Source organism: Orcinus orca, chromosome 2 (genome assembly GCF_937001465.1).
Source record: "Orcinus orca chromosome 2, mOrcOrc1.1, whole genome shotgun sequence".
In the NCBI taxonomy this organism is placed as follows: Eukaryota; Metazoa; Chordata; class Mammalia; order Artiodactyla; family Delphinidae; genus Orcinus; species Orcinus orca.
The window spans coordinates 1,076,627-1,097,661 of NC_064560.1; the positions used below are offsets into that span (position 1 = coordinate 1,076,627).

Below are 21,035 nucleotides of genomic sequence, written 5' to 3' on the forward strand. Positions count from 1 at the left end.
GTCTGACTTGTGGGTTCGAGAGAGAGTAGCAGATGCGCAAATGAAGTCCTTCTGTATAGGAGACCAGGTCAGAGCAATGGGGTAGTATTTGCAGGGAGATATGATCAAGATTTTAGCTATTAAAATCTTTACAAGTTGACAAAAACAATCAAGTTGAGCGGGGAAAATCTGCTAAGGAAAGAGGACAATTCCAAGAGTAAAATGGAACTCAATGCAAAAGTGGCAGTTTGGGTCTTGGACAGGAATTTGGACCATCCATCCAGTTATGGAGGCTAGCAGTGTATTCAGATGGAGGAAGGCTGGTAGATGCAAGGTGGGCGTGGGCCAAAGCTGTTACAGATTTCTGATTCCATCTATCATCTCAAGAAGCAACACAGCAAGGACTGGGGATGTACCGTCAGGTTTAGAAGAAACCTGAAACAGCTGTTGAAGAGGGCAGGGTAGACAGATCAGGGAAGTTAGTGGGAGGGGGGTGAGGAACCCAGGGAGCTCTTTTCAGAGTTAGTAAGGTGTTATGTTTTCCTCACGCATGCAGGGAATTGAGCAGGGCTGTGGGTTAGATATGTAAAGTGGAGGGAGAAGGCAAGGATGGAAGGTATTTCCAAAGGAGGACTCACAACAACAGATAATGGAATCTAAAGTAGGCGACGAGATGAGATTTTTAAAAATGCGGGTAACATTTGGACGTGTCCTTTAGTAACAGTCGATTCTCATTATCTGAGAGAGCTGTGTTCTATAAAGTCACCGGGAACGCTAAACTTCTCCTGGAGGAGCAAAGGGTTAGGTTCCTAAGATCCTGCGGTCACATTTCGTCAACTGACCGGTACCTAACTTTGTTTATGTGAGTTCCTGTTTAGACATCTTATTTAATGTACTGTTGATTTACCAGCACTGACCTCATCACGGCCAAGAGCACTAATGATAACCCTAAACGAACAGGATGCAGGACACACGTTTTCTCCACAAAGAACACAGCCTTCTTCTGCTTAGGAATACTAGATAGCAGCTCAGCACTACGCCTGGGGTGGGGGTGTGCAGGCACTTAAAACACGAAAGCCACCAGTAAAAAGCACAAAAAATTTGCTAAAAACATGACACCGTATGTACTGTGAAAAGCACATCTGTTTACAGCGCAAGAGCTGATGTAACAAGGCTGAGTGTCGTCTCCTTTAACCTCAGTAGTGCCTGTCAGGCAAGTCACATTTTTCACTGTGCACGTCCACGAACCCTTGGATACTGATTCGGGGATTACAAATACATTGCAGTGAGCAGGTGAATTCGCAGACATGGAATGTGCGAATAACGAGAACCGACTGTACACTGCCTAGAGCTGTTTGCTGCGTGTCTCAGCCCGGTTTGCTGCTTTTGATCAAACGGTATATAACAAGTTCAGCAGACGTCTAATCATCAAACAAGAAATTAGTAATAAATTTTGCTGCCAGCTTTCAAGAAGTTTCTGCATGAGGTTTATGTATTACTTTCTGTACTCTTCCAATCTGACGTCTTTCGTCTTCAGAGCAGTTGTCACAAAAGTGTTTAGAAACCACACTTAAAAGACTCCGGTTTTTCTTTTCTTTTTTTCCTCATTTCAGTCACTGGCAGTTTTGTTCTTAGTTACTGACACCTTCGGTGGGCCTTAAGTGGACTTTACTAGTCCTCCCAAACAGCAATAATCTTGGCTTTTGGCAGGTAGATGTGACAAATAAGGCTACGTAATTATTTTTTTTTTCTTTTTCCATCAGCTGTGATTTCTCGGCCTTCTTCCCCGCATCATTCCACCTCTTCATTAGGTCAGCCATAATTAACTGGTTGGATACCAATTAAATCAGTTCTTCGGAAGGACCTTGTTTCTTCTGATTTGTTTCCTACCTCACCTCTTTCTTCCATGTAATCTGTTGTATGTTTAGTGTATGTTTATTACACTTCATTCAGTGTTGCCTTACAAGATGTTTAGAACAGAAGGAGAAATAAAACCACCTGGATACCACCGCCGTCCAGGAAAGCCTAGCTGGGGGGACAGAGTTGATCTTCTCCCTCCCAACGTGCCAACGCCGCTACTGTGCCTGGAGCGCGCTAACAAATTCCCTTGACAGCAATTTCCTTAGCACTCCCCAGGCCTCCATTCACATGCAGAACCTCCAAACGACCGCACGTGAGCAAAGAGGAACCAGAAGAGAGAAAAATGGGAAACGAAGAAAGGAGACGGAGGGGAGGGCGCGGCTAGGGGTGGAAAACAGTAAACAACACTTTTTCCAAGGTCCCCCCCTCCCCCACGCGTGCAGGCGCATCGCGCGTTTCCAATCAGCGGCCCAGGCGGCGCTCGCTCTTCCCCCACGGACCGCCCCCCCCCACCCGGGGGGCGCAGGCCCACGGGCTCCGGGCGCTCCGCGCAGTGACCCGGAACGCACGCCGCCCTCGCCCCGCGCTTCCGGCGGTGACTTACTTCTAAGACGCCGACGGCCCAGGGGCGCGCCCTGCCCACCCCAGGCCGCCGCGCGGGCCTCCGGGGCAGCTCGCGTCCCCGCGCGCGGAGCGGGCGCCTGGGCCAGCGTCCGCCCGCCGCCCAACCAGGGGCTTCCCGGTCGGAGCCCGCAGGGGCGGGGGCGGCGGCCCGCGCGCTCCTGCGGGACGCCTCCCCGCCCCGCGCCGCCGGGCGCACGCGCAGCAGCGCAGCCGCCCTTATTAAGTCCGCGATGGCTCCTCGCGCGCCCCACCGGCCTCCTCCCGAAGGCGCCGCCCGCCCCGCGCGCCCCGGGGCCCCCGGGACCAGCCTCGGGCGGCTCCCCGAGCCGGACTACCCCTAAAGTGGAAGGGCGGCGGCCGGACGCGCGTGTGCGAGCCCGCAGCGGCGACCGGAAAGAGCGGACGGGTCGCGAGGAGGCGAGCCAGGCCGCGGAGGAAGAGGAGGGCCGCGGCGAGCCGAGGTTTGCCGAAGGCGGCGTTCCGGAGCGCGCGAGGGTGGGAGAGGAGGAGCGCGGCGGAAAGTGCCGAGGGTTTCCGAAGGCCGCAGCGGCCGAGTTGCCCGGATGTAGTTGGTGGAGCGGCAGCGGCGGCACCAGCGGCGGCGGCGGCAGGAGGAGGAGGCGGCGGCGGCGGAGGAGGACCCGGCGGCGGCGGGGGGAGGAGGGGTAGCGGCGGCGGAGCGGGAGGAGGCAAAGGCGGAGGAGGCAGTCGCTGCGCGGGGGGCCGAGCCGGACGCATCTTGGTGCCCCCTCCCCCGGTTCGCCGCTGCCCGGCCTGAGCCGATCCGAGCTGAGCGTGAGCGTGGTGCGGACGGAGGGGATGGCCCGGGAGCGCCGGCGCCAGTGACGGGGAGGTGCTGAGCGTCGCCGAGGGCGCGCCGGGCCCTGCGCCGCCCGCCGCCTGCGCGCCCGCCCGCCGCCCGGTCCGCGGCCGCTCCCCGTCCCCGACACACGCTCACAGGCCGGGCATTGATGGTAATGTATGCGAGGAAACAGCAGAGACTCAGTGATGGGTAAATCGTCTTTTCGTTTCGGGGCAGCGGGGCGGGCGGCGGGGGGGCGGCTGCTCCTTATCTGGGCCGGCCTCGCCGCCATTTTTGTTGTTAACCCTGATCCGGAGCAGCCGGGAGGGGGAGCGGCCGCGCGGGCGGCGGGCGGCGGCGGGCGCGAGTGTGCGTGTGCGCGCGGGCGGGCTCCGGGGGCTCCGCGGGGGGGGCGCCGGGGCCCCCGGCCTCAGGCCGCTTCTCTTCCTGTTTTCCAGCTGTCACGACCGGCGGGGGGACGCGCAGCCTTACCAGGTACCCGCGGGCCGGGCGCGGGCCGGAGGGGCCGGCGGGGCCGGCGGGGCGGCGGGGCCGGCGGGGAGGGAGGAGCCGCTACTCGAGCGCAGGCTTCGCGAGCCGCTGCAGGCCCTTCGGGGCCACGGCTCCGCGGCGCCCGCAGCCTGCGCTCGGCCCCCGCGGCGCTCGCCGTCGAGGTGTGGGCGCTCATCTTGACAGGTGACTGGAGGAAGCGCAGCTCCGCGTGGCGAGCGGAGCCCTTCTCGGCCGGGTGGGGCCGGACTCGGGCCTCTGGGCGGGAGGGACTCGGTGGGGCGAGGCGCGGGGGCCTCTGGAGCCACGCTCCTTTGTAGCGGGGCGACGAGAAGTTGCCGGAAAGGTGTCCAGAGTAGACGCGAGGCTGGGGCGAGGCTGCCGACGGGTTTGCGACTCCTGGGCGCGCGGTGGAGTGCTCTCCCTTCGCAGTTTGTTTTCGGGGCGGCTAAGTGCATTGCTAGTGGAAGATGGCGCTTTTGTTCCTGCCGGAGTTGAGGTCTTTGGGTGCTGGGGCAGCCGCTCTAAGTAAGGAAGGTGCTTCTAGTGTGTGCCTGCGGCGGCTGCACGTAAACCTGTAATTTAAAAAAAAAAAAAAAAAGTCCTGGTAGAAGTGGCCCCTGGTTCCGGCGGTGGGGCGGGTCTCAGACATGGTTGGCAGCGCTCAGATGACACTAGAAGGAAATACTTTCTGCGTCTGATCCCTTACCGGGTAGGAGAGCAGGTTTCTAAGCTGACGGTAGTGTTACTGGCCAGCATGATTTGTTAAAAGCCCAAGTTAAAAACCCTAGGCCCCCTGATGTGCAAAACAGTGTTCATTAGTTTGCATAAGTCAGAGGTCAAACCCTGTTGAGCCGGGCCCTCCAAAGCATAATTGATGATGCGGTTTGAAAGACTGCCATGTCGTGGTTGTCTCAGATACGTTATTGCGAGGGAGTTCCATTAAGTTTCGCCGTGATAGGTCAGAAGTATCAGCCAGCGTTTCTTTCTGCCTCTTAAAGTTATTTCCCGCACCTGCAACAGCAGTGAAGTCAGGTCCCAAATGCTTTACATGGGTGAGTCCAAGCATTGGAGAAAGTGACGCTTTTGTGTTGTTGGATTGCAGAAACCTGTGCATGCTTGCTTATATCTTGTGTCTAGCGTAGCAGTTGCAGAGCAAAAACGGGATGACGGTAGTACTCTCCTTTAGATTAAACTTTCTAATTCCCAGAAAAATTTATTGAGGAGTTAATTTACCAAAGTGTCTGATTTCTTGTATTTACAAGATAATTAGTGGAGTGGATCTTTTTTTTTTTTGAATGTGGTATTTTGATTTGTATGAGGAGCCTTACAGTAACTCTTAGTCATTTAGGTCTTGTTTGAATAACTTAAAGACAGACTTGGAAAAGGAAATTTTAATTTTCTTGATACAAATTCATAAAACTGAATGAAGTTAATATGCCAAGTTTTACAGTAGAACTAACCCAGAAAGTTGAGTTCAATGTTTTAATTCTCTTATTTTTGGGGGGGTGATGTTTTACAGGCACTTAAGTATTCATCGAAGAGTCACCCCAGTAGCGGTGATCACAGACATGAAAAAATGCGAGACGCCGCAGATCCTTCACCACCAAATAAAATGTTGCGGAGATCTGATAGTCCTGAAAACAAATATAGTGACAGCACAGGTCACAGTAAGGCCAAAAATGTGCATATTCACAGAGTTAGAGAGAGGGATGGTGGTGAGTAGCTTTTTGGTTGAAACTTCCACATGTTGGTTTTTCATGATAATTCTGTATAAAACAAAAGGTGTCAGTCATGTTTCCAGCTTGCAGACGTTACTGTATGGTTATGTCATCAGAATATTTTATTTTTATTTATGTGATTCCCAAACAAGTGATGTAGAGATAACAGATGCTGACCTGAGGATCCAAAACTGGACTCCAGTAGCTGATAGAGAATGCATTTATGAATGTAGCCTACCAGTACTTTATTAATGGTGAGGGAAAAATGCAGGACGTTTTTCCAAGAAAGGAACTTTCACCTCTTCAAGTAAAGATTTCAGTTTATTTGGCTTGGTTTATTTTGAGATCCTTGTTTCTGCTTGAATTTTTTTTTTTTAAGGAGTTCAGCCGTGTCTCCTAATGGTGAAGTGCGAATTTAAAAATTTAGTAGGTATTTTGAGACAGGTCACAGGTTAAAAGAATCATTTGTGATTCAGAAAATTTTTCTTAACTTTTTGCTGTGAACATTTAAATGAGATTTTTCCTGTTCCCTAGGATCTTATTAATGTAACTTGTATATTTCTTCACATATTCACCTTGTTAAAAGCCTCAGTGGTATAAGGGTAACTTCAGCTGTTCCTTTGCCTCAAGTTCTTTGTGGTAGGTGGAAGACCAAGAAAAAAAGTTAAACTCTTAACTGTTTTCAGACTTAATGTGGCCAAAATTTACCAAAATAATCAGATTTCATGTCTAAAGAATGCATTGAGGGATAAACCAATTTCCCTGAGGCAATTAATCTCTATTTTTCCCTGTTATAAGATCTTAAATTGCTTAATAGATAACGTGTTCGAAATAAATATACCCTATTGATTGTGCCTTTATAAACTTCTAAGGAAACTCGGTAGTCTCACATGGCTTTCTGTCTGATTTTCAACTAGCTTCTCAATATTTTGCTTTTACTTCAAAAAAAAAAAAAAATCCTGCATCTTCTGGTTCTCTTTTTTGCCTCCTAGGGTAGAAGTCAGCTATACTCAGTATGATGAGATATTGAGAAACATCGGTCTCCTCTGTATATAATTACTGGGTTGAGGAAATTAATAATGATCAGAAGATTGCATTGAGATGGAACATTTGGATGGTTATTGAATGGGAGGGGAATATAGTTCTCCATTAAATATAGTATAGTTTTGTGCTACTTACACAGATAATCTGTATATTTGTTTGTAAGTAACAGCAGATGGGTTTGGTTATTTAGCGTTACAAGTTCTTGGACAGAATTACTTAAACTATTAACGTTTTTAATTTTGTAGGTAAGTTTTCATAGTGTATGTGTAGTCAAGATGATTCTATTACCAACCACTCTTCTGTAGTGGATTTCATTTCAAATGTTAGCTCTTAGAAAGCAGTATTGTTTGCACTGTATTTTGCTTTATCTTTAAAATTTTGGTGACTGTGACTAAATAGGATGTGGCACCTCATCTCCTTATGGATAAGTATCCCAGGTTCTCTTTTAGTGATTCTGATCTGGTTAATCTATCATGTATCCCCAAATCCAGGAAGGAGGTCATTTTAAGTACTCTAGGAAACTTCTGTAAATGCTTTCATACATTTACAGTGAATCACGCCTGGTAAATTCTTTTACAGGTGAAATAATCCCAAGAACATTTTGTTGCTCATTCATTCAGCAAACATTGGGCATCTGCTATGTGTCAGCAGTTGTGTGGTATTCCTGGAAGTAATGCTAAGATGTGATCCTGGCCTTGAAGCTATTCTTAAAGGCGCTGACTCTGGAGAGTCACCACCACTCTGGTGGTGGTCAAGCTGCTTGCTTTTTCTGTACTTTTTCTTTCTTCATTTTGATTTTAGTTTTCCTTTCTATGTGTAGTCCAGATATTTCTTGTTTGCTTTTAGTTTCCTTTTTATTTGCACCTGCTTGCTGATGGTTCTTTAGCTCCATTTGTAAAGAAACTTATTTTTCTGATCTAGTCCCTTGCTCAGTTAAAACCCCACTTTCTGATTTGCTTTTTTAGCTGTTTGCTTTTCTTTCTCTGGAGCCTTTTAACTAATACTAACTTCATCCCTGACTGTATCGTCTCTCATATACCTGGCTACCATATTACTTTACACTAGGTAGGAATAATAATGAATACCATAAAATCAAATCTACATTCTTGAGCTCAGAGTGCATCTTTGATGTTAATTCTGTGTTTTAAAGATGTGAAGTGGTGATTCTTCCCTCAGTTAATACTGATATATTTAGTCATTATACTTTGACTCCAGGTGTTTTTTTGTTTTTTCCTTGCTAATGAGAGTTTGAAACAGATTTAAAGGGAATATGTAATTTTATTACAGGCATTTTTATTCCCTGAGATTTTTATCTTTAAATAAATATGAATTCAGGGCTTCCCTGGTGGCGCAGTGGTTAAGAGTCCGCCTGCCGATGCAGGGGACGCGGGTTCATGCCCCGGTCCAGGAGGATCTCACGTGCCGCAGAGCGGCTGGGCCATGAGCCATGGCCACTGAGCCTGCGCGTCCGGAGCCTGTGCTCCGCAGTGGGAGAGGCCACAACAGGGAGAGGCCCCCGTATCGCAAAAAAAAACAAAGAAAAAATATATATATACATATTTTAGGTAAATGTCCACATAACAGTCAAAACCATTATCCAAAGTGAAGTGCAAGTGAGTTGGATTATCTGTGCACTCAGCATTTGTAAGTAACAATTTAATGTAAGAACAGGTTACTATATTTATTGAACTAATTTCAAATTGATATTTATTTTAGGATTTAAAAAAAAATCTAATAATTTTAATAAGTACCTAATTTAAGGATGTGTGTACCCCCCCCCCCCCCCCCCCCCCCGCCAAATGGGGCTTTACTGGCATCTGTCCACATCACAGCATATTTTTTTTCAGTAATTCACTAGATTTCTTCCATGGCACCTTGGATTTCCTTGAAAAGTGCCAATTCAGAGTAATATATAAAATGACTTTAAGGTATATCGTAAGTCAGAAAGCAGGGATTGAGGAGGATCGTCACTCGCAGAAATCTGCAGCTAAAAAGGATTTATTCCAGCTTTGTATGTGCAGTTAAAAGAATTGGAGGTTTTTATCCTGTAGGATTTATGAAAGGGAATGTAGATTATCTGTCGTAATTAAGGGAAATTATGTGACATTACAGCTTACCTAGAAGGTTGTTTAACTTGGTGGAATAAGTTATTTTTATATATTTCCTGATCTATCTGCAAAATATCTTTTGTTTAAAAATAACCAAAAACAAGAATCTTAAGGTACACTGGATTTGGTTTTGTAGCTTAGACATGTTTTTAAAGGTGCAGCTTACATCCCCCCACTTCAGAAGTATGACAGTACAATACTGGTTGAACTTGTACTTCTGTGGAATTTTAAAACTCTTTCCATTTCGTTAAAGTATGTTTTTCTTTAACGAAACTAGTCCTGAGGATAATTTTACCAAGTAACTTTAAGAATGTTGATAGTACAAATGAGTTGAGGAACGAGGGATGTCTTTACAAGGGTTCTGTAAAGCTGTCCCACAGAACTTCAGCCTCTTGGGGGTTGTCCCATTTTTCTCATCATCCTTCTAAGAATTAACTGTCAGAAACATACTTGTTAGAAACATCTTTTGGGGGGAGATAGCTCCATTGGTTAATTGAAAAATATTCTGTATCGGCTCCCTGATTGGTGGGACTTAATAGTGATTTTGCATAGCTTTTGAGTTAGCATTCATATACCTTTGAGTACAAAGGAAAAATTGCCCTTAGTGGTTACATTTCTAAAGATGTTAAAGTTTGTAGCTGCATAATGAAAGCTTTTATTTTTTTTGTCATTTAGCTATATCTGGAGAAATTTGGAAATGTATTTAATACAGTTGTCAAATGACAGTTACTGTAACATTTGAAGGAATTGTTCAGTAGGGAGTATTTGGGGATAATTGGTGTTTTTACAGTTTTTAAAGTATGATTTAGTAATGTTTTAGTATTTTCACATTAAATAATAGACTGATAATTGCACAGTATGGTCTTACGGTTATTCATATAACTTTACATTTGGAATAAAACGAAATATGCTGTGCATTTGTAATGTTAGAAAGTACTATAAAAATGAACAGTCTCATTTGATCCTCATTGACCTTGGAAGGTAGATAGTACAGATAGTATCCCTGTATTACAGTTTATAGATGAGGGAATATTTACTTTTATGAAAGGAACCCATAGTGACAGATTAGTCTAGAAATTAGTCCTCTCTACTCTGGTAACTTGTGTACACTGTTGGAGATGAAACATTCAGGCATATTTGAACTTTATTTGGTGGGTGTTTACTATATTACAAATTAGTATAAAGATGACTTGATTTGTATCTTAATGCTCCAGATACATCTTAATGAATTATAGTAGGTGTGCGTGTGTGTGTGTGTGATTGTGGTTGTGTGGTGTGTGTGTGTAGTTCTAGACCAGATGATCATGTTAGTGTACTTTTAAAAATAAGTTTTAATGGGAAAGCTTGCCAATTTTACTAGGAAGAAGCCATTTTTCTCAAGTTAAGCCCTCGTATACAGAGGCTTGTTTTCAAAGCAACTTGGAAATTTCATACAGAATCTAAAATTCACTGATACTTGAATTAAGTGTTTTCTTGTCTAGTGAAAATAGATAAGTATTACCTATTTTTATTGGTCCAGTGTATATATAGTAAGGTAATAAACTAGGCAGATAGGTTTGCATTGGGTTTCCATAGGAAATAGGTATTCCATTTCAAGAGGAACAGAATAAGGTTGGTGGATAAACAGTTTTAATCTTTCAACTCTTCAGTATTCCTTAATTTTAGGAAATACTTGCTCTAAAGATTTGTGCGTGTGTTTGAACACATACCATGTCATTTGTCTTGTAGTCATCACATTTTAACCTATTTGTTATTCTTAAAAAGGTGGTTATTATGTATTTATGATACAATGGATTTCAATTTCACAATCAAAAATATTTTGGAATGGTTTACTTTGATCTTTTAAGGCAGTCTCAGTTGAACTGTTTTAGTTGTGCAAGATGTATTTAAAGTTCTTGGTGTAACATACTTAGGATTTCTGGTCCATAATTCACAGAAAATTTATATATTCTAGGTTGTCTTCCTGGTGAGGCTCTGTTTGTCTTATTTTGTTGTGCAGAATGGTTTTGATTTATGTAGGGAACCATTTTGTTGATGCTGGAAAGAGTGGAGCTAGCAGTGAGCTGGGGTATCTTGGTAGAGATTCTGTACCTGGGACCACATCTGTACCTGGACTCTGCTTCTGCGACCCTGTGCTAAGAACTGGAGATACTGTTCGTCAGTCATTTCAAAACCAATTATTTAGGGCTTGAAAATATATCCTATGAAGACTCTCCTTTTTATGATTTATATGATGCTTCATAATCTCGAAAGCCCTTTTACATTGTTTTTCACCTGGTCCCATAACCCATTGAATTAGGCTGATCAGGATTATTCCTGTTTTACTGATGAACATATAATCTAATTATTTAGCCTACTATTGTTGAAAGTAGAAAGCAAGTCTTTTTGCTACACATAAAACCTTATCTCTACCTTAAAGTTGTATTCCAGCTGTAACCACTTAGTACACATCTTCCTGGACTTACAGTGGGGTTACTTCTCGATAAACCCATCAAAAGTTGAAAATATCGTAAGTTGGAAATGCATTTAATACATGTAACCTACCTTAAATGTGCTCAGAACACTTACACGAGCAAAAGCATTTTGGGTAAAATCATCTAACACAAAGCCTGCTTTACAGTAAAGTGTTGAACGTCGCGTGTAACTTACTGACTGCTGTACTGAGGGTGAAAAGCAGAATGGCTGTAAGTGTAGGGGTGGTTCGCCTTCTGGTCACGTGGTTGACTGGGAGCTCCGATCCTGAGGGCGTATCCTACTGCATATCGCTTGCCTGGGAGAAGAGCAGAATTCAAAATTACAAGTATGGTTCCCACCGCCTGCCTGTTGGCTTCCACATCATTGTAAGGTCAACAAATCCTAAGTCGAACCGTGGTAAGTCTGGGACCGTGTGTACTTAAAGTAAAACTGTTGTCCCCTCCTCCTCTTGCCTGGACTCTGCAGGAGCCTCTTGAATGGTGTCCCACATCTTTTATGCTTCACACAGCACGTAGCCAGAGTAGTCCAGTTAAAATGACAGCTTACATCGCTGTCGTGCTCGAGACCCTCCCTTGACTGTGTTACTTACCGAGGCCTGTAATGAGCCCTGTGTAACCTGCTGTCTGGGTACTTCTGTGGCCTATTCCCCTTGTTGGTGCCGCTCTGTCCGCACTGGCCCCGCAGCAGGTTTGTTCATCTTTCTGTATGTCCCCCTGGTGCCGTCTCTCCAGTAGGGTGTCCGCTGAAGTACCACCCTCTCCCAGAGGCCTTACCTGCCGTTGCAGGCACTCAGCCGTCCTGTCATCGCCTGTCCTTCCCACTGCTTTGTTCCTTCTTTGTACTTAGGTGACCTGATGTTACCGCTTTCTTGTCATTGTGTTACAGCACGTGTTCCTGGAAGTTGCCGTGCACAGTGCACCCCAGGGTTTATGGGGGGGGACGTGGGTGGGGCACAGGACTCCAAGAACACTGTTGGCGGCATGTTAGGAAGGGGGCGGCCTTGCGAAGAGCTTGCACAACTTTGTTAAACGGTCAAGGAGTACACTAACGACGCAGTAGATGCGGCATTTTACCTTGACGAAGGCCTGAAGTTAGTAGCTTGTGGAAGGGCTGCAGTTTGTGAGTTACTGTCAAGTGATGGAAGGAGGGTTATCTGAAATAACCCTTTGAAAATTGTCACCGACTGTGGATGGATGTGACCCGTAACTCGGACGCTGAGCTGGGGTAGCTGGCAGGTATTAGAGGCGTATGTCTCTGTGCCATGAATCCCCGTGTAGCTTGGTCCAGCTGGGTGCAGCTCGTGTTTCTCCCGGGTGAAATTGCTTGTAGGTAAGTGGGGAAATCTGTGTCATGCTCAGGTAGTTTCCTGGTAAATCAGTAGTGCTCAAACAAATTTGCATTTTTCGCAAAGTGTTATAGCGGGACTGACAGTTTTGCTTGTCCTCTGGAATATACTCCACCAGAACAGGGAGTAAATTTGTTGATGATTTTATCCCCTTGTATCCCTGTTGCCTAGAATAGTGCCTAACACCTTGGCAGATTTTAGTAAATGGGTAGATGAAAGACTATTGGGATTGTCAGGATTGAAAGGAAAATGAAACTGGTTTTCTGGAATAGTGTTTCTCAGACATGCGTGTGTATGCTGAACATCTGGGGATCTTGCTAAAATGCATTTTCTAGCTCAGCAGTTCTGGGGTAGGGCCCAAGGGTCTGCCTTTTTAACAAGATCCCAGATGTTGCCATGTTGTTGGCTGCACGTGAGTGACAAGGTCTTAGAGCAGCACTGCCCAGCAGAAGCAAAGTGAGCCACAAAGGCGAGTTTTCTAGTGGCGCCGTTGAAGTAGAAGTGAGCTTTAGTGTATTTTATATAACCTGGCGTATCCAAAATATTCTCACTTCGGCATGCACTGAATGTTTTAAAAACTATTAAGATTTTTTTTGTAATCCTTTTTTTGTGCAAAGTCTTTGAAATCTGGTATTTTACGCTTACAGCATATTTCAGTTGGGACTGGCCACATTTCCTGTGCCTACTTGCCACATGTGGTTAGTGGCTACTGAATTGGACAGCACAGTTCTGGAGAATATGATCACCCTGTTGACCTATTTAGCTTAACACGTTTTCCTATTTTTCTAAAGAAATTTTTTATCCGCTTGATTTCTGAAACAGCATCTTTATGCCAGGCAGGGTTGGAGTTAATGGGCCCTTGAACTGTATAGTGCTACTTGTACTACAATTTCTGTTTGTTAGTATGAATTTATTATAGAAAAACTAGAAAATGCAGAGAAGGGGGAAAATGAAATCGCCTCAGATCCTGTCGGTAGTTTTCATAGGACTCATTCTTGTGCCATAACATATGAGAAGGATCCTATACATAGCCTTTGCAGATTTTATTAAAAATGGTTTCGTATTATGGGGTTATTTGGCTTGTCTTCAGTGTATTTTCACAGTGATTCAGTAGACATTTGGTGTCAGCAGTATCAGTGTGAGAGGACTGACCACACATACTTTTAGTTAGTGCTCAGAGAATGTGAGCACTTCTCTCTTACCCTTAACCAATGGGTGGAGCCATCTTTCAGTTAGATTTGTGTTTTAGTCCAGTCGCTGATAACGTGTAGCTGGGCGACTTCAGGCATGTCACTCGCTCTGTGTTTTTGTGTCCACTCCCTAGGATTGCGGTGGGGTTGAATGAAAATGACAAACCTTGGAACACTTGTGAAGCATCTAGCCAAGTGCTCAGACTGTGACATAGTACATTGTGATGTTTGTTCTTATTCCTGTGACTGAGGAGGAGTTGGTGTCAGACCAGCAGCCCCAGACTCAAGCTACCGCTTCTTTCTTCCTTCTTCCTTAGGAAGGACCATCCTGGGTATTATTTTCACTTGCCAGGTGAGGGGTCTGATCGGTGAGAGTTACGTACGTGAAGGGGCTACAGGGCCATGCTAGCTTGTTACCTGCTCATCCAGAGCTCTGCAGTTGAGAGATGTTTAGGATTGTTGGAAGGGTAAACCAAAACACAAATTTAGGGTAATTACCCCAAATTTGGCTGTCTATTCAAATCACCTAGGAAGCTTTTAGAGCTACAAGTTCCTGACTCCGTCTGAATTATCATCAATCAGAGCATTGGGGGGCGGGTGGGGAGGGGAGACTAGAAAACTGAATTTTTAAATAAACACTGGTTTAATTTAGATACATGCAGACTGTAGACCTAGGCAGAGTGCGCACAAGAGGAGGAACGCTGAGATGGACATGAAGGAATGTGAATTTTCTCGTTAGGAGTCTAGAAGTCAGAGTGGTTGTTTGCCAGATCATACTGTGTGCTTTCTGGAGTTTCAGAGAACTTTGTTCTCTGTCACCTTCTTTTCTGATGCACAGATAATAGTATAATTTGTATACAGTTACGCATTAAATAGCTCAGTTAGCATCCTGTGGCATTTAATGTAATGGCCATTGCTCCGGAGTAGAACTAATGCTGGGAAGCAGAGGAGTTTTTAACCAGTATTAGCAGCTGGCCAGGCCTGCAGGATATGTTTGGGTTGTATCTGAAGCTGCCGCTCTTACTTAGATCGAGTGTTTCTGGCACACACACCCCCGTGCAGTCAGGCTTTCCTGAGACAGCCCGGTGCTAAGCTTCATCTGGTTTTTGTTTCTCTGGAACACAGAGCCTTGACCCGAGTTGGCGTGCTCAGGCCGACCTCAGGTGCTAGCAGACCGTCTTCCTGCAGTTGGTCCTGAGTAGAGCGGGCCGTCGAACGATGTGGGGTTAGGGTGCCAGCCAGCCCCCTCCCCCGTAGCCGTTCTATGTATGACTTTACAGTCGAGCGTCCTTACCCGCCGTTCTGCGCTTCAGATTCAACTAACTTCAGCTCGTGTAGTGCTGTGAAATGTGTATATTGGGGAAGAAATCTGCCTGTAAGTGGACCAATGCAATTCAAACCTGTGTTGGTCAAGGGTCAACTGTAATTGCATTTTGAAGGAAACTTAGGATGAACGTGTTTGATGTATTTAGATAGTGCTAGTCTTTTGGTTTAATCTCTGATTACTTCTGAATTGTATGACGGTGCGCCCGAAGAGCATGGCATCGTGTTGGCATCTTCTGAAGGGTTTTGACCTGTACTGTACCCATAAAACTAGTCCTTTGTGGTAGCTAAAAAGCAATACGAGAAAAAGATGTTATTTTGGAATATTTTGGCTCAGATGAGAAGATCATGGTAAATATTTCTGCATTTAATAATGCATTTGTGAAGAATAAGTTTCCAGACTCTTCCAACTTCATATAAGTATGTGCTGGTGGTTTATGAAAATTGAAGCCCTGGGGAAAACATGGGAGTTGGAACACAGTAAGATAGGCTGTTAGAAGTGGTGGTGTCTACTGTCCCACAGCCTTTTCTGTGATGATGTGTTCCTGCTGCCTGTTGGCTCCTTATCAGGGTTTTAAAGTATTCGTATTTAATACTCTATGCATAGAGATGAGTCTCGTTTATCATGGGACATTTAAGTTATAAAGAATATTCTTAAGGGTTAAGTCACAAGGCTGTACTGTCTAAAGCTGTAGACCAACCTCAGTTTTGTATTTTCATGTAATTATGGTAGTTCCTTTGTAATGTAACTTATATGTCAGTGTTGATTATTTTGCAAAAGTCGACCCAAGGCACTTGGGCCCTCCAGATTTCCTTGTCAATTTGATTTGGGCTAGATTTATTTATTATTACCTTGACAAGGAGTTGGGTGAGTCCCTGATGCTGACTCTCATAATTTAGGGGTGTTCTTGATTCTTGGGAAGAACAGGTTTTAAAATGTAGCACTCATTTTAGTATTTAAATGTCAAACTTATTTTTAGTGCAGAGATAGGGAATTACTGTTTAGTGTATGTATCAGTTGATTTTCGCGTTCACTAAGTAAGGTCTCCTTAGAGCAGAACTACCGGTGGGCTTCCTGCTCGCCGTTGAACCGGACTTTTGTCAGCACCATGTCGTGATTAGCCCAGGGGATGACACGCTCTTCAGGACTTCCCCTGGGGTCCTTGCACATGGGCACACTGTACAGTTAGGCTTTCAGGTTGTCCTTCTGTGTGCTGATGCGGGGCACGTTAGCCAGCCTTTGATTATATAAAGCCGTGTATCGTTAGCGCTGCTTCTTGTGCTGTAGATCTGAGGTGGTGAGGGTTTGGATTCAGGTGGTAGAAGTAGAATTTAAGAGGATTGCAGTTGATGTGCGTATTTTGAGGGAAAAACTGATTTCTGGTGTCAAGTCTAGATAGATAGGTTTGGACGTGTATTTGTCATTGGGTGACCTCTTTGTTGCTCTTACAATCTTGTTTGGGAACCGTATCAAAATTTCACTAATAGAGAAACTTCTGGTTCCTACTTTGATAATGTAGAACGGGTTGACGTAAATTTTCTGAACTTTGCTGCTTTGTCCATATTACATAGATTTTAATGTAGAGTTATAGAGTGATTTCATTTTGATTCAGGCCTAAAGGTGATTTCAGTTTTGATTTTTCCTTTCTTTTGTAAGTCCAGGAGTATTTAGAAGTGTGCCTTCAAATTTCTAAATGAATGTTGTAAATAGGTATTTTAAAAATTATTATTTGGCTTTTAGTTATTCTCATTTTATTGGCCTTTTGGAATTAAGATTTTTTTCTCGTTATCTCAGAATACTTTAATTACAGCAGATATTTTTGAGGTGTTTGAAAATAATGTATTTTTCTCTTCGATACAAAGAACTGTTTAGATCAAGTTCTTTAATTCTGTCGTACATTACTGTGTAATAGAAATCCTTTTATTCTTAATGTTTACTTGATCTGTTTTCTGACAGGTGAGAAAGTTTTCCAGTATGATAGTTGATTTCACTTCTTATTTTTTAAAAGCATTTTTTCCTTTATGTGTTCTACTTTTATGTTTACATAAAGATTCATAACTATTATTTTTTAATGGGTGGTAATCTGAGGCTTTGCTATGCCCAAACATGTCTTCATTTTGTTTCTGTACATGGAGAATGATCTTTTGGCTAGATTAAAATCATTTTTACTTGAATCTTTTAAAATTTTATTTAATTTTTTTGAAGCTACTTCTAAATTGATTACTATTCGTAGTTGCAAATGAGAAGTCCACGTCAAACCTAATTCTTTTTTATAGGTAGCTTAACCCACTACGATGCGTATGTCTCACTTTCCTCTACTCTCCCACCCCCAGCTTGAGAGTCTTTAGGATTTCTCCTTCACCAGTCTCTCCTTCAGTGTGGTCCTTTTTTTTTTTTGTACTTCTGCTTAGGGCTGTTTTAGCCGGAGGATAACCCTTAGAAAGGGTCATTCGCTCTCTCCTCCTCCTGCCACCCTCCCCCCCCATTTTTTTTTTTTTTTTTGGCGGTACGCGGGCCTCTCACTGTTGTGGCCTCTCCCATTGTGGCTCTGGATGCGCAGGCTTAGCGGCCATGGCTCACGGGCCCAGCCGCTCCGCGGCATGTGGGATCTTCCCGGACCAGGGCACGAACCCGTGTCCCCTGCATCGGCAGGCAGACTCTCAACCACTGCGCCACCAGGGAAGCCCTCCCCCTCTTTTTTAAAAATTGTTTCTGACTCTTCTCCTTTTGGGGTTTGTGTTAGATGTGTTTTGGTTCTGTTCTTATCTCTTGCTTAGTAAAAAGGTGTTTGGATACTTTTTGAATGTGTGTACATTGTACTCTGGGGAGAGGAATCCCATGGCAGGTTCTCCTGGTGCCAGAATTATAGTGAAAGCTGTGTTCATTTTGTCCACCTGTTGAAAGTTTTATTTTGGATGATTTAATTTTTAAATAACTTATTGTAATTTGATGACTGATTCAGTAGAAATACACTTGAGATTTTATATTCTAGTTTTTCCTGTGTCAAATATGTGTCCTCAGAAAGTTTTCTGTCTGGGTTTGGTTTATCTCTTCCATGTTACTGGTTTCCTCATACGTTTGCTGTTTGAAGTTGTCCGTTCATATTTGGGAAAGAGAGTAGGTTAGTTAGCCACTGTCCAAAAGAACGTTTGTGTAGTTGAAAAGGTTCAGTATCTGAGCTCTCCAGTATGGTAGCCACTAGCCACATGTGCCTATTGAATACTTGAAATGTGGCTAATGCAACTAAGAAGTTTTAGTGTTTTAAAATTTAAATTTAGGGCTTCCCTGGTGGCTCAGTGGTTGAGAGTCCGCCTTCCGAGGCAGGGGATGTGGGTTCGTGCCCCGGTCCGGGAAGATCCCACATGCCGCGGAGCAGCTGGACCCGTGAGCCATGGCTGCTGAGCCTGCGCGTCCGGAGCCCGTGCTCCGCAACGGGAGAGGCCACAGCAGTGAGAGGCCCACGTACCGCAAAAAAAAACCCAAAAAACTAAAAACTTAAATTTAGCCCATTGCTGTTATGGCGTCTTCTTTTTGTAATATTGAGATTTCTCTTTTCGCGGTTGCTAATAATCTCTTGGTTGCCAAGTCCACTGAAAACCTTCCAGTCATTCTTTTACTTGAGTCCTTTGAAGTGATTTCTCCTTCCTTATTGGTAGTTTTTTGATTTTTTCATTATGCTGTCTTTCCTTTCCATGCTGCTGTTACAAACTCTTCCTGAGCTCTGAGTCTCATTTATCTGTACTGACATGTTAGTGTTTTCTGCGTCGTTCTGTCCTTGCTGTGCACCCTCTCCTTGGATTTCTAGGTTTGCATACCTTTTTGCTCATTAGGCATGTTTCTTTCATGTGACGTTCCTAACTTGAGTATTCTCTGTCTTGGTTAATACTTGGGCAGTTATCCTTGATTCCTTTTCCTTTCCTTTCCTCCTGTGTTTAGGAGGAATCCTAGACCTTGTGGAGGCTCTAAATCTAAGCACATCACATACGAGCAACATGACTGTGCAGATGTGGGAGTTTTCCTCCCTGCTTCCTCATATGCCTACCTGGGTGGTCTTCCTGCCTGGTATACGTAGGGGACACTGAGGTGAAAAGAAACTGCTGTTATGTTCACGGTGGAAAGTTGGCATCTCAGAACATAGCTAGAAGGCTTCCCTGGTGGTGCAGTGGTTGAGAGACCGCCTGCCGATGCAGGGGACGTGGGTTCGTGCCCCAGTCCGGGAGGATCCCACATGCCGCAGAGCGGCTGGGCCTGTAAGCCATGGCCGCTGAGCCTGCGCGTCCGGAGCCTGTGCTCCGCAACAGGAGAGGCCACAACAGTGAGAGGCCCGCGTACCGCAAAAACAAACCAAAAAAAACACCAAAGCTAGAAAATTTGAAGAATTGAAAATCTTCTGAGTCACCGTGGCCAAGAGTCCAAACTTTTCTCAGCTCCCCCCTCTTTTCTCTCTACACAGTCACGTAGAAACTACTTGCCCGGTCCTAGAACATTAGATACTTTTGTCCCCCTTGTATGTGTTTTTCACAACCAAAACTGTCTTCTCACTACCCCTACCCCACCTTGTTTTTCTTGGCAAACCTCTTAATCCTTCAGGATCCCAGTTCTTTTATTGTATGAAGCCTTCCTTGAACCTATTTCTCTTACAGTTCCTGTCCAGTGAATTGTAATTGTTCACATATGTGGTTTGCTTACTCTAAGCTCCTAGAAGGCAGAGGCTGTGTTTTAATTTTAATTGTATCAGGGCCTGGCATATAAATGTAGGTGCTCAGTACTGTTAAACTTAATGCCATTTTACATATCTAGTACATGTGAGAAACGGGTGAGTGGTAGTAAACCTCAGAGAGTTTGTTTTCATGTGCATTTACTATTCTAGAATTCTTAGGTTGGATTGAAGTTGCTTTTTTACTGTTTGTGAAGGAAGCAAGCAGTTATTCACATTTTCAGGAAACTATCTAAATAAACTTTTTAAAAAAATTGTGTATAGTAATTGGTATGTTAATTCCAACACATCATTACCAGTTCTTTTTTTTTTTGCAGTACGTGGGCCTCTCACTGTTGTGGCCTCTCCCGTTACAGAGCACAGGCTCTGGATGCGCCGGCTCAGTGGCCATGGCTCAACGGGCCCAGCCGCTCTGCGGCATGTGGGATCTTCCTGGACCAGGGCACGAACCCGCATCCCCTGCATTGGCAGGCGGACTCTCAACCACTGCGCCACCAGGGAAGCCCTACCAGTTCTTTTAAGTCACCTTGATAGTTAGACTGCTATCAGTTGCCATATGATAAAGTATAATATACTATATTTAATTTGAATAATGACATTTAAAACTTCAGACTCTTTACTAATTTTTTTACTGTTCCTTTTGTAAATTGTTTCTCAAATCCTTTTAAATTGATGCACCACCCACTATTTAAGGAGATCTTACAGTTGTACTTTCTATGATATATTTAGGCAGGACAATAAGGTGAGTTTTTGTTGTTTTGTAGGGCTTTTTTTTTTGGTTGTTGGTCTTTTTTTCCCCAAATTTCCTTATATTTGAATATTCAATAAGGTTTTTCAAGCTTACTGAAATTAAGAATTTCCCAGAAATTCTCACATGTGGTGCTCCATTTCTTTCACCCTTGAGAATTACTGCTCTAATTATTTTTAATTAGTGATTCATTGTGTTGTGATTTTATTCCTAAAAGTGACTAAAATGTTAACTGAAGATCATTTTTCATCAGCAAAAAAAAGAATACAACTATAACGTGGCATACTTTGGCTCTTGACAGTAAAATTTTGACAGTAAAATTATGACTTTTAAAAGTAAACTCATTTAAAAAAAAAAAAAGAGCTACTTAGGGCTTCCCTGGTGGCGCAGTGGTTGACAGTCCGCCTGCCGATGCAGGGGACACGGGTTCGTGCCCCGGTCTGGGAAGACCCCACATGCCGCGGAGCAGCTGGGCCCGTGAGTTATGGCCGCTGAGCCTGCATGTCCGGAGCCTGTGCTCCGCAACGGAAGAGGCCACAGCAGTGAGAGGGCCCGCGTACCGCAAAAAAAAAAAAGTAAACTCATTTA

At 44.3% G+C, this 21,035-nt stretch overlaps 2 protein-coding genes across 25 annotated transcripts in view; one reads left to right on the forward strand and one right to left on the reverse strand.

The window, feature by feature from the left end:
* Positions 1 to 3,706, reverse strand: part of LOC117196139 (translation initiation factor IF-2-like) — a 60,588-nt gene extending 56,882 nt beyond the window's left edge. For 2 of the 4 annotated variants that reach the window (XR_007475269.1, XM_033403521.2), the window contains exon 1: positions 2,444 to 3,615. Coding sequence is in view for 3 of the 4 variants with exons in the window: in XM_033403521.2 (XP_033259412.1) it covers positions 2,444 to 3,557 (1,114 nt within the window). In the remaining variant the exon portion in view is untranslated. Of the gene's footprint in view, positions 1 to 2,443 lie in introns of all 4 variants that reach the window. The other 2 variants (XM_049705344.1, XM_049705345.1) reach the window with 2 other exon arrangements.
* Positions 2,785 to 21,035, forward strand: part of WAC (WW domain containing adaptor with coiled-coil) — a 92,282-nt gene continuing 74,031 nt past the window's right edge. For 16 of the 21 annotated variants that reach the window (XM_049705318.1, XM_049705329.1, XM_049705330.1 and 13 more), the window contains exons 1-3: positions 2,790 to 2,924; positions 3,724 to 3,760; positions 5,298 to 5,493. In XM_049705318.1, the coding sequence (XP_049561275.1) occupies positions 5,355 to 5,493 (139 nt within the window). In that variant the 5' untranslated portion in view covers positions 2,790 to 2,924; positions 3,724 to 3,760; positions 5,298 to 5,354. Of the gene's footprint in view, positions 2,925 to 3,335; positions 3,476 to 3,723; positions 3,761 to 5,297; positions 5,494 to 21,035 lie in introns of those variants that run through there. The other 5 variants (XM_049705334.1, XM_049705335.1, XM_049705338.1 and 2 more) reach the window with 3 other exon arrangements.